The sequence below is a fragment of the Phaseolus vulgaris genome, chromosome 2 (assembly GCF_051622355.1).
Source record: "Phaseolus vulgaris cultivar YP4 chromosome 2, ASM5162235v1, whole genome shotgun sequence".
Classification (NCBI taxonomy): Eukaryota; Viridiplantae; Streptophyta; class Magnoliopsida; order Fabales; family Fabaceae; genus Phaseolus; species Phaseolus vulgaris.
In genome coordinates, this window is record NC_143499.1 from 39,863,197 (window position 1) to 39,877,581 (window position 14,385).

The 14,385-nt window shown below is 34.5% G+C and overlaps 2 protein-coding genes and 1 long non-coding RNA gene across 5 annotated transcripts; all 3 read right to left on the reverse strand.

Annotated features, from left to right (window-relative positions):
• Positions 1-746: 746 nt before the first annotated feature.
• LOC137811977 (calmodulin-binding protein 60 B) lies at positions 747-6,084 on the reverse strand. 2 transcript variants are annotated; one of them, XM_068613839.2, is made up of 8 exons: positions 5,449-6,084; positions 4,841-4,916; positions 4,202-4,260; positions 3,369-3,862; positions 3,132-3,292; positions 2,785-2,988; positions 2,115-2,340; positions 747-1,796 (listed from the first exon to the last, which is right to left on the reverse strand). In XM_068613839.2, exons 1-8 carry the CDS (start codon positions 5,559-5,561, stop codon positions 1,243-1,245), a joined length of 1,887 nt encoding a protein of 628 aa, XP_068469940.1. In that variant the 5' UTR covers positions 5,562-6,084; the 3' UTR covers positions 747-1,242. The 2 variants fall into 2 exon arrangements, with proteins under 2 accessions (XP_068469940.1, XP_090154917.1); XM_090298791.1 differs by having other exon boundaries at positions 4,818-4,916; positions 5,449-5,799.
• Positions 6,085-7,899: 1,815 nt separating this feature from the next.
• Positions 7,900-10,241, reverse strand: LOC137811980 (uncharacterized). The gene is made up of 2 exons (XR_011081212.2): positions 10,166-10,241; positions 7,900-9,963 (listed from the first exon to the last, which is right to left on the reverse strand). It is a non-coding gene; the product is annotated as an uncharacterized LOC137811980 (long non-coding RNA).
• Positions 10,242-12,195: 1,954 nt separating this feature from the next.
• Positions 12,196-14,090, reverse strand: LOC137811979 (ribosomal RNA-processing protein). Of its 2 annotated transcripts, XR_011081211.1 has the most exons (4): positions 13,678-13,952; positions 13,420-13,519; positions 12,439-12,789; positions 12,196-12,343 (listed from the first exon to the last, which is right to left on the reverse strand). XR_011081211.1 is itself a non-coding variant. In XM_068613841.1 (3 exons), exons 1-3 carry the CDS (start codon positions 13,876-13,878, stop codon positions 12,539-12,541), a joined length of 552 nt encoding a protein of 183 aa, XP_068469942.1. In that variant the 5' UTR covers positions 13,879-14,090; the 3' UTR covers positions 12,196-12,538. The 2 variants fall into 2 exon arrangements, 1 of the variants encoding a protein (XP_068469942.1); XM_068613841.1 differs by having other exon boundaries at positions 12,196-12,789; positions 13,678-14,090.
• Between the last annotated feature and the right edge of the window lie 295 nt (positions 14,091-14,385).

Sequence of the window (14,385 nt, forward strand, 5' to 3'; positions counted from 1 at the left end):
TAATTAATTTTATTAAAAATTAAAATAATTTAAATCAACGAAACTTTTATATATATATATATAATTTTCCTGCATTCTTTAACTATATTATAAAAAAATTAATTATAGGAAATTAATTTTTAAAAACGTATGTACAAATTTAAGTTTATAATCATGATTTTAATATATGATTTTTATAAGAATTTATTTTTATAAAATTTGGAATTTACATTTTAATGAAATTTATATTTTACGTATACGATATATTCATAACAAATTTTCGCCGTTTACTTTAAACTAATACGCTTTTTTAATTAAATTTGTATTTTATGTATACGATTTCTTCATAACAATTTTTCGTTTCCGTTTAAACTAAACTTATATGTGATGTATATTATTTTTATGAAATTTAGAAAACTCCTGCCATTGACAATTTACGTGAAATTAAATCGTATTCAGTATACAATTTACCCAATTCTGAAATTAAAAAAATGTCCATTTTCAGAAATACGAAGTGAAATTGTACTGGAAAAGAACCGACAAATATCTCCCGTCTCTATCCACGAATTCAAGTATTATACTAATAAACTCAATGTATTATCTCTATTAAAAATGATACCTATTCACAAGTACATTCAATTCAAGCAGTAAAATCTAGCATCTTTTTCACTTTATATTTTGATAGAGTATCACAGACTATGTCACGTCAATATGCATAGTTATACAGATAACGAAACAATATAAAGTACACAGACAGCAAACAGAAGTATTCGAAGCACATAGCAGTTGGAATTAATTATAATTATAATGCCACAGAGCATTAAATTTCAGTCAGATAGAACATATCTAGCTATACAGAACTGAATACAGCCCGGTAAATGTAGTAAAGATTCTAGATTCTTGAAATTGCACTAGAAGCTTTGCCAGGTTGCAGCAACGGACTCTTCAGTTTAAAAACAGGCAAACTCTTGAGCCTCTACAACTTGGGTGTAGGAAATTAGGAATGCTTAAGTGAAAACATCACAAGCAAAGCAGTTAAAGGAGATGTTGCATAGTGATATTCTTCTACAGGCAGAGGTCTATGCACATTGGAATCTTCAAGTTAAGTCTGCACCAAATAGTTTAATCCAGATTTCATATCCTTTCTCATGCTATGAAATTTTAGGATGAGAACAATTCTGAATGTCAGTAAAGAAGCCTTGAATGCTATAACCAGAAAAACTATTGATCAGTCATTAAAGATCACCAATGCCCCCAAGATCTCTATGGGTCGTCCAATTCAACAAGTTGTGCCCGTTTCTCAGCAGCCTGCTTCCGAATAAAAATACCCCATCTTAAAGCTGCCTTCAGCTTGAGCCAACCAACAACAGCTTTGCCTGAGGAACGATTTGGTTCATCATCAAAATTGTAGCCCATGGGGTTTGCAGAAATGTATGTAGATGAGCTAGGGTACCCATCATCGAGGCCATTAAATGTAGGATGTGGTTGGCCTCCCACGTTAAACATACGGAGTAGTTGCTGCATATCTTCATTTTCTAGCATCTCATGACTTCTAATACGAATTTCTTCCTCTGGGAAGTATTCTTCAACTCCTCTATAAGTAGGATTTGAAATGCTGACGGGCTCAAAGCCATGCGTGGATGATTGTGCAGGACCATGAGTTAGTCCATTTTCACTTCTTGGAAGTTGAGTATGGTGTGGAACACTCATCAACTGGTTTTGTAGGGAAAATGCGTTTTCATCAAACTGAATGGAAGAGTTAAAACTAGGATTCTGTGGTTGCAAGGAGAATCTGGAAGTTGTTCCATCATGATAACCTGCAGACATTCATGTAAAGTCAGTCAGCAATCAAAAAACTCCCACGGGCTCACTATTTTTTAGGTCAATTATGAGCAAGACAATCTACACAGATTGATGTGGAACAAGAGCAGCTCACTGCGTTGTTCCATCATTAACTTCGACTGATAATCATCTCATGGTTCAATTTTTCACCATGTCAGACATGTTATATCTAAATCATATTCCTCAGGCGCTAGCATTATAGGTTTGACGAGGAAAAAGAGGAAAAGTTGAGGTAGGGGTATTCAAAAAGTGATTCAATCCAACGAAAATTGAAAAAAATCAAACCTATGTACCTCCGACTGTTACTCCTGAATCCATTGAAGGCTGGCCTGCATGAACTGGAAGTGGGATGGGTATCTGCTGAAGGGAGTTTGAATATTCATGGGGAGTCATTGGTGCCTGAGGATGAGCGGTGTCCAAAGTCTTATCCTCAATGTCATTTATCAGAGACTTCCCATCATACTCAATAACATGCATCCAATTATCATATGCTTTCTTCACCAACGTGTCTACATAAACCTACGATATTGGCATTATCAGAAAATTCATCATTTTCCTTCCCTATCGTTTGGAAGAAGTCTTAACATTTTCGTAATATCCAATTTTTCTTTAATGGTAGCAAAAATCCCCCACCTTATCTTTGTAACACCTGTAAGCCTACTGCTAAGCCGATTTATTCCCATAGTTTCAGGGGCATCAATAATTATAGATACTATGTGTCTGAGTACAAAGTTAAAGACTAACAAAAGTTTCCAGACTACAATAAAGACTCCAAAAATACAGCAAAACTAAGCAAAAGATATTATTCTATTAACATTGGGAAGCCAATAAAAAAATATGCATAATATAAGGAAAAACAACTTTCATTATATCAGAAATCAGGTTTACCATATTATGGAAGGAATTCAGAAGTATGGTTTGAATTCAACATAAAAGGAAAATATTCTGTGATAGTGCACTTACCCTTTGATTCTCAGAGAGAGAATCAGCTGAGTAAAATTGGTCGTTGGCAATTAAGCCACTTAATTCATAAATATTATTGAAAACAACACCCACATTTCTTGCATCTTCAGGGTAGTATACATAAACTTTTCCACTGAGAACACAAGTCTTGGCATGCTCAACAAGAATATCCCACATTTTATTTGACATGCCGCTTCCAAGGATCTACATTAAGAAGGATAGTTAACCTATAAAATCCTTTGGCAGTTAAAAAATTTATATCATCAATTCAAATGCAAAACCAAAGGAATTGAAATTTTGAACAATTGACATTAAAATCATAAATGGACAAAAATCTGGTTTCTTACATTCCGCAATCTCTGAGGGTCTCTGACCACAAGTCTTAAGAAGTCTTCAACAGTATATACTCCAGCTTTATTTAGCCTTTTGTGAAATGACCCATCCTTGCCAATTTTCTCCAGTCTCCAGACCTCGTCATTCAAGGCAGGAGGGTAGTGTTTCTTGTATACTATAATTCAATTGATGTTTCGTTAGAACCATTTTCCAGGAATGAATAATATAGCAAACATAACTTATGAACTTACATTCTCCACGATGATCCTTAACGGTGAAAGGTTCTGATTTGGCTTCACGGATACGCATTCCCTCACAACAACCCAAGGCAACTTTCAGCCCCAACCTGAACTTTCTACTCCTTATCCAGCTAGAGTTGTCTGTAAATGTAAGCTCACCCAGTGTTCCTACACCCTCCTTCAGTGTGACTTGATTATCCCCAGTTAGAAGAGGCCTTTTTCCTTCCCGCTCTTTCACAACATGACTATCAAATTCTTCTTCACTCCAATTATCATCATCCTCATTATTGAAATCTCCCTCCAGTACAATAACATCTAGCCTGACACATGACTCTGGCCCTGATGTGACAATATTGCCAGTGTTTGCATCAATCAAAACAATATGAATGGCCGAACCTTGCTCTCCCTCCACCTTTCCACCAGTAAAGAGGGGAAGGGACAGCCTGCTCTTGAACTGCAATTGTAAATTTGTGCCATCAGGGCCTTCTATTGGCTTTGGGGAAGACCTGAATTTTACAGAGTATTAGAGATAAATTATAGATAGATATCACAAACTGACGGAGATAAATAATATAAGCTGAACCTGAAATTAACACACCACTAATCACTAAACAGATATGGATCACTACACTAGATTTTTTACTTTAAAATGTGACAGAATCTCCATTAACATAGACTATCTGTCTAATTTCATCATTCCAACATCTAACAAAGCAAGTTATTGCAGGATATATTCTTACTAAATGCCATGAAAGCATAAGCAGCAAAAGATCGGGAGAACCATGTGTCATGTACATTCATCTGACACAAAATTTATCTTTAGCAAGAGGGAACCAAAAAATTACCTGCCAGCAAGCTTGGCGGGGCATAGTTTTGCCAAAGCAAGCTCGACTTCTTCACTAACCTGTTCAGCAACAAGAATAAAAATAAGAAATAAGACACGTTCTTCATAAAAAACAATTCATGCAAACAAAGCATTTGATCACTTCCTTTAGAGAGCTATTTCATTAAATTATGTTTGATAACACTCAGACACACACGCTGCAGGCCAACTTATTCCAGAAAGCCTCCCTTTGCATAAGGCTCCCACCTAGTGAGGCTTGGAAGGGGTACAAATAACCAGCCAGCCCGGTCCCAGAAGCAGAGAAGCTGTTTCTAGGGGTTGAGAGTTCGTTTCCTCTCATAACGAGTAAATAAAAAAAATTACACCAACTTCTACAGTTTTGAATACAAGATCACTAATTTCCTACCCAAATCTTGTTAAGCCTCGGATCAAATAATGGCCTACCAGCTTGAAGTACGATAAATTTTAGCTACAGGCCAGCAGCCTGAGAGGTTGTGCTTTATGTGGCTGATTAGATGAGCAGTAGAATATATAAATGATAACTTCAGGTACTATTGACCAGTAAATCAACTAAAAATTTCAGAAAATTATCAGATTAATATATTAAGAATTAATACCACAATGAACGGAATTTTCTTACAACTCTGCGTAGAATAGGCTCCAGTGATGAGCAAAGTTTCTGCAGACTGTCAACCTTAAGGGCCTCAACAATTACACTGCAAATTAAAATAAACAAATTAATAATTCAATAAACACAGTCATAACCAAGTTTAAGACACCAAAGTACGCTTTAACATATGAAAACATAACAGCCTCCACAGGGATTATTTCTTAGTTACATACTCATTTAGTGAGACACATACTAGGTTGAATTCGGTCACTTTTCCCCTTTGCTTGTCAGAACCATTCTTTCACATGAATTTCAGACTCGTGCAAAAACAACACATTGCGTATTTTTTTACTTTTAAAAATAATTAAGCTTCCAATAATAAAATCAGATAAGATGACAATTCTACTTCTACCAATTCTCACGCAAACACTGCAACCTAAACCTCAATATTTTAAAAAACAGTCAGTAACTGCGATTTTTGCTGCAATGTCAAGATTTTTCAAGTATCCACAACCACAATCATAAGCACATTTGTCCGCAACTCTCACAATATCAGCAAATGCAACAAAACCTAACAACGACGAAGGAACAAAACAATCCATTTCAGCGATGCACAAAGAAAACGTAATTAGCATTACCTAGCCAAAGCAGGTCGTTTCCGATCAGGTTGACCTTCTTCGGCCGAAGCCGAATCCAAACCTCGCTTCTCTCGCGCCGTGCCGCTCGATCTCTCGCCATACCTTCCGTGCATTGTTCCAATCCGAACTATGTTTGGTTGCGGAGAAAACGAAAGAAAGAGAAAAAAGCAACGGTGGCGGCGGCACACAACGCAGGTAAGTAGGTTTTCTCAGTCACGTAAGCTTCAACAGTTTAGTTGACTGAGGAACAAGTAAATAAATAGGCGGCAAAATAAATAAATAAAAACGGAAAATGTGAGTTAGCGCCACTTTTGGATCGCTTTTAGAGCATCAGGGCGTGGTGTGGGGACTGAAAAGAAGGAGAAAAGAGTGAAAAAAAAAAAGGAGAAGTTGGAAAAGTACGGAGTGTGGAAATTTCGGGGAAACGTCTCAGAATTTTCTTTCAAGGCCACAAACGCTATTTTGCACTCTGACGCTTATTTTGTCCCATGCCTCAAAACAAACGTGTCATTCACATATCTCGCTTTCTTGTTCTATCCTTTTTGGCTTAGTTTGGTGGGGAATCCCTTTCGTTGTTTGATCATTCTGCCACGTGGCCTGTTTTGGGTGGGTCAAGTCTGTTAGGCGTTGGATTTCAGATCGTTCTGTAACTCTCTGCGTTTAACTCATCCTAGGTTTCTTTTCCGTTCAAGCTTTTACTGCCATTAGTATATAATAACTTTACACCCTTTATTCCTTCCTCTTTTTTTTACCTTTTCCTTTTTCTGGGATTTCATAATGGAAGATGCTCAAGATCTACTTTAGGGTTTATTAAAATGAAGAAAAAAAAAGTTTCCAGGATTCTAAAATGGAAGATGATTTACATCAGTTTGTTTGGGTGATACAAAATTGAGAGAAAAATGATAAGTATATTAATAATGATGTCATGATAGAAAAAAAAAGTTTACTATAAATTTTTTTTCTGAAAATATTAATTTTATTATTTATATAAATAAATACCCTTTTATTTTACTTATATATTTTTAAGTTATTATTTTATTCTTCCTTCTCAACCTCCTGATTGAGAGATTGAGAATAATTGAGGTTTGTAAAGAGTGAAGATAATAAGATTTCCTGGGTGAAGGTATACCATAGATATTTGATAGTTGTGTTGTGTGGGGTCAACTTAGCTAATTGGGTACATTAAATGCAACAGCATGAGAATGAGAAATGCAAGATTTGGTGATGTGGGATCCCTAAACCTCTTAATTAGAAAACAGAAAGGGCCTACAAGACGAAGGGTATAATCATGTCCAACTAAAACACGCATATAAAGGGTCAGAACACATTCAATTTTCAATTGACTTTTAAAGGAAAGTTATAGGGTAGGGATACCAACAAATACAATACGGACAGATTTTTTGTTTAAAAATAATAAACAATACTAGAATCTATAACTTTCTGTATATTATTCAATTTCTTTACCCTGTTAAGCCAATCTTAATAATTGCATCATCATGACATAATATTTTAATAACAAAGTTCTCTTGAAAATGTATTTTTGTTTAAATATACTTTTGATCCCTCCAATATATTGTAATTGCATAATTTTTTGTTCTCCAAACTTCAATTGAGTTCCCACGACTATGATTTTGGTATCCCGTGTTTCAATTGAGAGAATTGAGCATGTTATATATATATATATATATATATATATATATATATATATATTTTATGTAATGATGAAAAGTTTGTTATCACATAAATATCAATATAATAAATAATAAAACATTGATTTTTTTGTGAAGATGATATATAAAAAAATGTGAAAATATTAATTATTAGATTAAAACTTTATCTAACTTATGATTATTAGATTATCATGCTAAGTTATTTATCGAAGTCACATATTTTCTTATATTATTTATGATCGTCATATAAAAAAATTATTAAATTTAGATTAGAGTGTGACAAAAAGTATATTTGTGTTACATAAGATATATGTTTTATGTTCTAATAAAAAAATACGAGAATCTTAAGTTAAAATATTCAATTTGACAATAAAGCACATAAGTTTTTGAGTTGAGTCTTTGTTTGTTCTTTTAGGTTTCCCTTTTCATAGTCGGTTGATCCCCCGTCTTCTTTCATGCATCATCGTATTTTTAGCTTTTATTCAGGATTATTTACTAATTATATCTTATAACATTTTAGACATATATTAAAGCTAACTTAAATATGACAAAGACATCAACATGATTTATCCGTTGAATACTTATCATACCACACAATAACGCAATAAACTGCAATCCTTAAGATTGCACAAAATTACAAAAGAATTGCAATAAAGAGAAAAACGAGCAAGAGTGTGCGTGAGAAGAAACCGTATAGCAAGAACAAAATAAAATGGAACCCTCAAGAACAGCTTTGTGGTGAGAAACGAAGAAGATGGAGAAAATATGAAAGGGAAAAGAGTAAAGAAACTGTTCATGTATTTTCAATTAAAAAGTTAAAATTGTTTTTACATAAGTATAAAAATAAAAAGTATTGGGCCAAAAACAGTGGGCCCATGCAACAAACTTTCAGTGCCAAAAAGAAAAAGCTTTGGGCCCAGAATAATTTTATCACCCCCCTCAAGCTGGGAATAGATGTTTTTCATTCCCAGCTTGGAATGCAGAAGCTGAAAAGTGGATGGAGGTAATGACTTTGTGAAGATATCAGCATTCTGCATGGAAGATGAGATTGGAAGCAGCTTTAGGAGTTCAACAATAATCTTTTCCGAACAATATGGCAATCGATTTCGATGTGTTTGGTGCGTTCGTGGAAAACCTGATTGGATGCAATCTGGATGGCAGATTGATTATCACAGTACATGGTTGTCGGTTGTGTGTAAGAGACACCAATATCTTGTAGCAGATAGGTGAGCCATTGGAGTTCACAGGTTGTGGCAGCCATGGTTATGTACTCAGCCTAAGAGGAACTCTTGGAAATGGTTTGTTGTTTCTTTGATTTCCAGGAGATAAGAGATTCTCCTAGATATATGGACAAACCAGCAGATTTTCTTGTCTTAGGGCAGGTGGCCCAATCAGAGTCACTGTACGCTTTTAACTGGATAGAGTTCTGGTGAGGAAAAAAGATGCCATGGTCAGGAGCATTCTTGAGATATCTTAGAATTCTAAAGGCTGCTTGTTGATGAGTAGAGGTAGAGACAGAAACAAACTGACTCATCTTGTTGACACAGAAGGAAATATTGGGTCTTGTATTGGTAAGATAGATCAGCCTTCCAATTAGGCGCTGGTATGAAGAGGAGTCTTCTTCATTCAACAACAATCCTTGTTCACTAGAGAGGCGTAAGGAGTGAACCATTGGTGTAGAAACAGGAGCACAATCCAGCATTCCTGTTTCATGTAGAAGGTCAAGAGTGTATTTCCTTTGGGAGAGGTGGATGCCATTACTGTTGCGAGCAACTTCAAGACCAAGAAAAAACATGAGGTCACCCATATTTTTTATCTTGAAATGGTGATGCAGCAGTGTGGTGATGTGGGCAATCTCCTCAGTGTTGTTTCCAGTCAAGACAAAATCATCCACATACACATAAATAACAGTGATGTTAGGGTGATGTTTTTAATAAATAAAGAGTGGTCATAGAGGAAAAAATGTAACCATTAGAAAGCAAGAAGTGTGAGAGTTTTGCATACCATTGTCTCCCAGCTTGTTTCAGACTATATAAGGAACGCTGCAGTTTGTAAACAATGTTCTTGTTGGGAAGAATAAAGCCAGGGGAGGCTTCATGTAGACTTCTTCATGGAGGTCTCCATGGAGAAAGGCATTGTTGACGTCCAACTGTTTTATTGTCCAGTTGTTGGTGGCAGCAAGAGCAAGGAGAAGGCGAAGTGTTGTCAATTTGGCCACAGGGCGAAAGTATCCAAGAAGTCAAGTCCTTCCAGCTGTGTGTAGCCCTTGGCAACCAGGCGTGCTTTGTAGCGGTCAATGGTGCCATCGCTGTTGTGTTTGATTTTGTAGACCCAACGACAACCAATGGGTTTCTTACCCGGTGGAAGGGAAACAAGTTTCCATGTATTACTTGTGGAGAGAGCTTCAAGTTCGGTTTCCATTTGTAAATGAGATATTCTAGAAAGGTCCCCTTGGAAAAATCTCGTTTTCAAACCATTCCAAACATCCGCAACCTTATCCATCCAAATTATACTTTGTCTAATACGAAGGGAAACATAATGGACTAACCATGACGCTACCATGTTGTTCCCCCTTATCCAAGCTGAGAAAGTATGATCGTCCTTCGGTGGGCAAGGATGTGTACCCATGACGAACTCCACTTTGTTTTTCGCGATTAAGGCGGTGATGACAGACCTACTCCAGGAATGATAGTTTGTTGAGTCCAATACTGGTGAGACGAGCGAAGCCGCTGGATTTTCGCTGGGATGAAGGTAGAGATAGCTATTCATTAATGAATCTCTTCCCACTTTTTCTCTTAAAGAATCCGAAGGAGTTGGTTGTGCCACTTCTTTTTCCGCCATAACCCTAAAGAAAACCAAGAATAGAAGAGTCATAACAAGTGAATTTAACAGAAGAAAGAAATCAAGAACCAGAGCGCGCAACAGAGCTCTTCAAAAGAAGAGCTCTGATACCATAACACAATAAACCGCAATCCTTAAGATTGCACAAAATTACACAAGAATTGCAATGAAGAGAAAAACGAGCAAGAGTGTGTGTGAGAATAAACCGTATAGCAAGAACAAAATAAAATGGAACCCTCAAGAACAACTCTGTGGTGAGAAAGAAGAAGATGGAGAAAATATGAAAGGAAAAAGAGTAAAGAAACTGCTGATGTATTTTCAATTAAAAAGTTAAAATTATTTTTACATAAGTATAAAAATAAAAAATATTGGACAAAAACAGTGAACTCATACAACAAACTTTCAGTACCAAAAAGAAAAAGCTTTGGCCAGAATAATTTTATCACACAACTCCTTAACATCGGACTTTGAACCTTAGAAACTATCCATATTCTACTCACATGAGGTGGATCCAACTCCAAGACTTATATTATGATACCACAAAACTCAATTCATTCAATTAAAATATTAGAGACCAAATTTATATTACTACATAAATGGGGGAAAACAAAGTATTTAAATATTTGTAGGCATAAAAAGATAATTAAAACACTTATTGTCTCCTCTTATTAAGTTTTTTCCTTATATTCAGAAATGAAAATGAAAATCCAACTCACATGTATTTGTTTAACACTAGCTTATCTGAATATTTGACAATCCATAGTTCGGACTATCTCATATTTAAAGTTCTTCACTCCTTCAAACACGAGACAGTGAGAATTGAACTTAGATTTTCTCCGACAATAAGCCACAATTACTAGGTTAAAAAAATTAATACATATATATATATATATATATAATTTAATAAAAATGTATAATCCAATAATTTAATTAAATTTCACTGTAAAAAAAATCATACACGAATGAGTAGGTATTGGTCAATATAATATCGTGATTTGGCATGTTCGAATGATGTATTGTAATGCCTAAAAATATCTCCAATGAAGATTTAACAGTAGACTCAACTTTATATGAAAGTCTTACTGCAACATGTTAAAGAATAAAAAATACTAACAAATAAAATAATATTTAACTATAATATATTTTAAATTATAAAAAATAAAATGCAAATAAAAAATTATAAAAGTGAGAATCTTACAAACTTAATATTTAATTATAATGATTTTGAATTATTTTTTTAAAATTATAAAAAATAAATGCTATGAAAAAACTATAAATGTGAGAATCTCAATCCTTTCTATTGCTGCAAAACTTGTAAAAATTGCTTAAAAGAAATGTATGGTAAAATTCATTTAAAGTAAAAGACTAGAGGGAGAGTTTCTTATAATACCTTTTTTATTATAAATACTCTTTAAGTCTTAGTTTTTTTTTTCTGTCATCTTATTGTACTATAATTTTTTTATAATAATTAAAATTTATTTATTTATTTCTGCTCCTCTCCCCTTAACTTCCTTTTTCTGGATTTGTCCCGGGTCAAAAAGACTACCCGATTAATCACCAGTGGACAAATACATTTCACTGGGTAGATAACTCTTTTAGCCGTTCCTGCAAAACTGAAGACTCTTTAATAGAAATATCATTTTTCCCCATAATGAACAGCTAGCCACTTACTACTTTTGAAAATCTTGCTCATCTTAAAATACAAATAGAGCTGCATTTTATACCAGGAATGGGTACCAACAGATACTATCATGCCCCGGTTTATGATGCAACTCCCAATTTGAAAAGAGCACTATTTGTTACACAGCAAATATATTTTAATATTGGTCAAACAACATCCTCACAATTTCACCAAATTTTCAGTCAAGTCTCTATGGTTTAGAAGCTTCCAACTAAGTTTTGATTGCTTCGAAGACAACTAAATCCCAAAATGCCAGCAATCATTTGACGTTCTAAATTTGGGAGACAAGGCTGTAAATATTCTTGATTAAGGTTTAAATAAAACTATAACAACAACGTACTATTATTAGCCTTAGCTACATACATTACCTAACTCCTCAAATTTACCAAGGATTTTTCTTAAGGTAATTAATGGGTTGGGTTACCTAAAATAAAGATGCCACAGGATTATGTGTCTCCATATTACATGAACCATAGCACCCAGAAAGGAAAAAAAACTAAAACCCTTCTTTGACCAGAAACTAAAACTTTAGACATAAAATAAGAGAAAAGAAAATCAAGAAAGTTAAAAAAGTAAATTAATTAAATGTATAATACACAGGACCGTTACCGATTAATCAAAAAAGAGAAAAAGTAGGTGATTCTTCCTTAACTCTCGAATCCCCCAAAATAAGAAGTCAGCAATAACCCCGCTGGAGGAAGTCCTGTCATGAACATTAGGAACCAGGTAACCAAGTAAAACATATATTCAACAATGAAACAAGTCCAAATCCTGCAATAAGCAAGCACGAGTTCTCACTTCTAGGCGGCCAAGTTACTGCACTTAACAAACACCTCAAATAAACGCAGTATATTGTAGACTTAGGATTGTCCTGAAGATGCAAAGAGCTTAGCTACCATTACTTCTTGCCCCGCTTCTTTCCTTTCTTCTTATCTCTCTTATTAGCTGGCTTTGGCCGTGACTTCTGTTTTGCAACCTTCTTAAAAGGTTTTTTGTTACTTATACGTACCCCTTGCCTTTTATCAGCCACAACAGAATGGGGGGTCACTGTTTCCTCCTTCCTCTCACTATGGTGACTTTCTTCCTCAGGGTTGATCTCACTTGTCACAACAGTAACTTTCAAATCACCGCTCTGGTATGTCTTCGTTTCTTTCAACAACAGAAGGTAAACAAAATCACCAAATGAGTCACAACCCACAAGCACAAAAGAAATCAATCACACACCATACCCTAAAAAGAGCCTCATATTCATTAGTAAATAAACTTTGAACAGGTTTTACTCTAAATTTTCAGGTTACATTTTTTTGTTTTCCACAGATCTCCTCCTTTGAAAATACAATCTTGTCCATGGCACAGTCAAACATTAAATGTGAGCACTTCTTCAAGGAGGAATTCAAACCTTTATTTCCCACGTTTTGGCCTCTTCCACTACACCTAACCCCCGATAATAAACTTTTAAGTTACATATGTACTAGTACCAGATCAGGCTCAAGCACGGCATGCATGAATGCCAGAGTAAAATGAAATGCTGACATGACTAATGTCTTGTTTGGATAAATTTCTCTAGTTAAGCTCATGTATAATCAAATTTATAGAAACTCTATTGTTTAACTTCTTAAAAAAAACTCAAGCTAATTTTAAGTGCTAATAAGAAAAACTAAACTCATTTCACCCTTTTTTTTATCTCAAAAGTGCATACTGAAAAGAAGCGAGTCTAAATCAACAAGTGAATAAACAATCAATGCAACCGTGAGGAATATTCCAACTGAGAAAACGTACCAGCAATAGATTCAACTTGATCCGCAACTTCTTCTTGGCGCTCCTCATTTTGATCAGGTGGCACGACTCCATACTGAACGTATTCTCTTTCCAACTTCCTCTGTAAACCGAGTCCAATAGAATAGATAATAAGATAACAAAACCCATTACAAAAAAAATAACCCAAACCAAACCCTCCATGGTTGTAATAGAGTGTAATTTGTTCATACCCTAGTAATATTGAAGCACAGAGTGAAGTGAAAATGGAAAAGTAAATACCTTTTTGCGTTCTTCACTGCGTTTGCGGCGCAGTGCCTCGTTCTGTTGCTTCTGGGCTTCCTTTCTTCTCTTCTTCTTGCGCTTGTGAAAACCAGTGACGTAGTCTTTGAGGTCTTTCTCGTCGAAACTGATGCCCAAAGCTTTGTTCTTCAGAGCCCTCTTCTTCAGGTGCGCGCCTTTGCGCTGCACTGTCTCCTCCATCCGCAATCAACCAAAACCTAGAATATGCCCCAAATCCTTTTCATATGATGTACTTAAAAAATTAAGTATGTCAAATAATGCATTCCAAAATTTAAATACAATATTTCAGAATAAGGATTGTTTAAGATATTAATTCTTTCTTTATAATAGTGTTAAATAAAAAAAATCAAGCCAACAATATTAGAAAAGGGGAAATTCAAATTTTAATAATTGAGAAAAAAAAAGTATTAGTTCGAGGAGTATTTGTATAAAGGAAATTTTTTATTTTCAATTATTTGTTTCCCACGTTATATTTTATTTATTAAAAATCATATTTTCAAGAAATATTGTTTCTTAAGAACTTTTTTTTAACTATCTTTTCTATATAAAAAAATTATGTAAGAAAACAAGAATCTAACTTGTGGTAAAATAAAATTTTACAACCGTCAAAATATTTTTTTTTATTAGAGCATTTATGGTGAAAAAATAAAAATTCTAAAATAAAAAAATATTTGATTTTTAAAGACT

Bases quoted from the DNA above. Each gene is read 5' to 3' on its own strand.
- LOC137811977 (XM_068613839.2), bottom strand. From the start codon at position 5,561: ATGCACGGAAGGTATGGCGAGAGATCGAGCGGCACGGCGCGAGAGAAG. The intron at 4,261-4,840 runs GTAAGAAAATTC...GTTGCTGAACAG, and splicing joins AGCCTATTCTACGCAGAGTT to GTTAGTGAAGAAGTCGAGCT. The intron at 1,797-2,114 runs GTACATAGGTTT...GAATGTCTGCAG, and splicing joins TTCAGGAGTAACAGTCGGAG to GTTATCATGATGGAACAACT.
- LOC137811979 (XM_068613841.1), bottom strand. From the start codon at position 13,878: ATGGAGGAGACAGTGCAGCGCAAAGGCGCGCACCTGAAGAAGAGGGCT. The intron at 13,520-13,677 runs GTATTTACTTTT...CTCGGTTTACAG, and splicing joins GCAGTGAAGAACGCAAAAAG to AGGAAGTTGGAAAGAGAATA. The intron at 12,790-13,419 runs GTACGTTTTCTC...TGTTGTTGAAAG, and splicing joins TCAAGTTGAATCTATTGCTG to AAACGAAGACATACCAGAGC.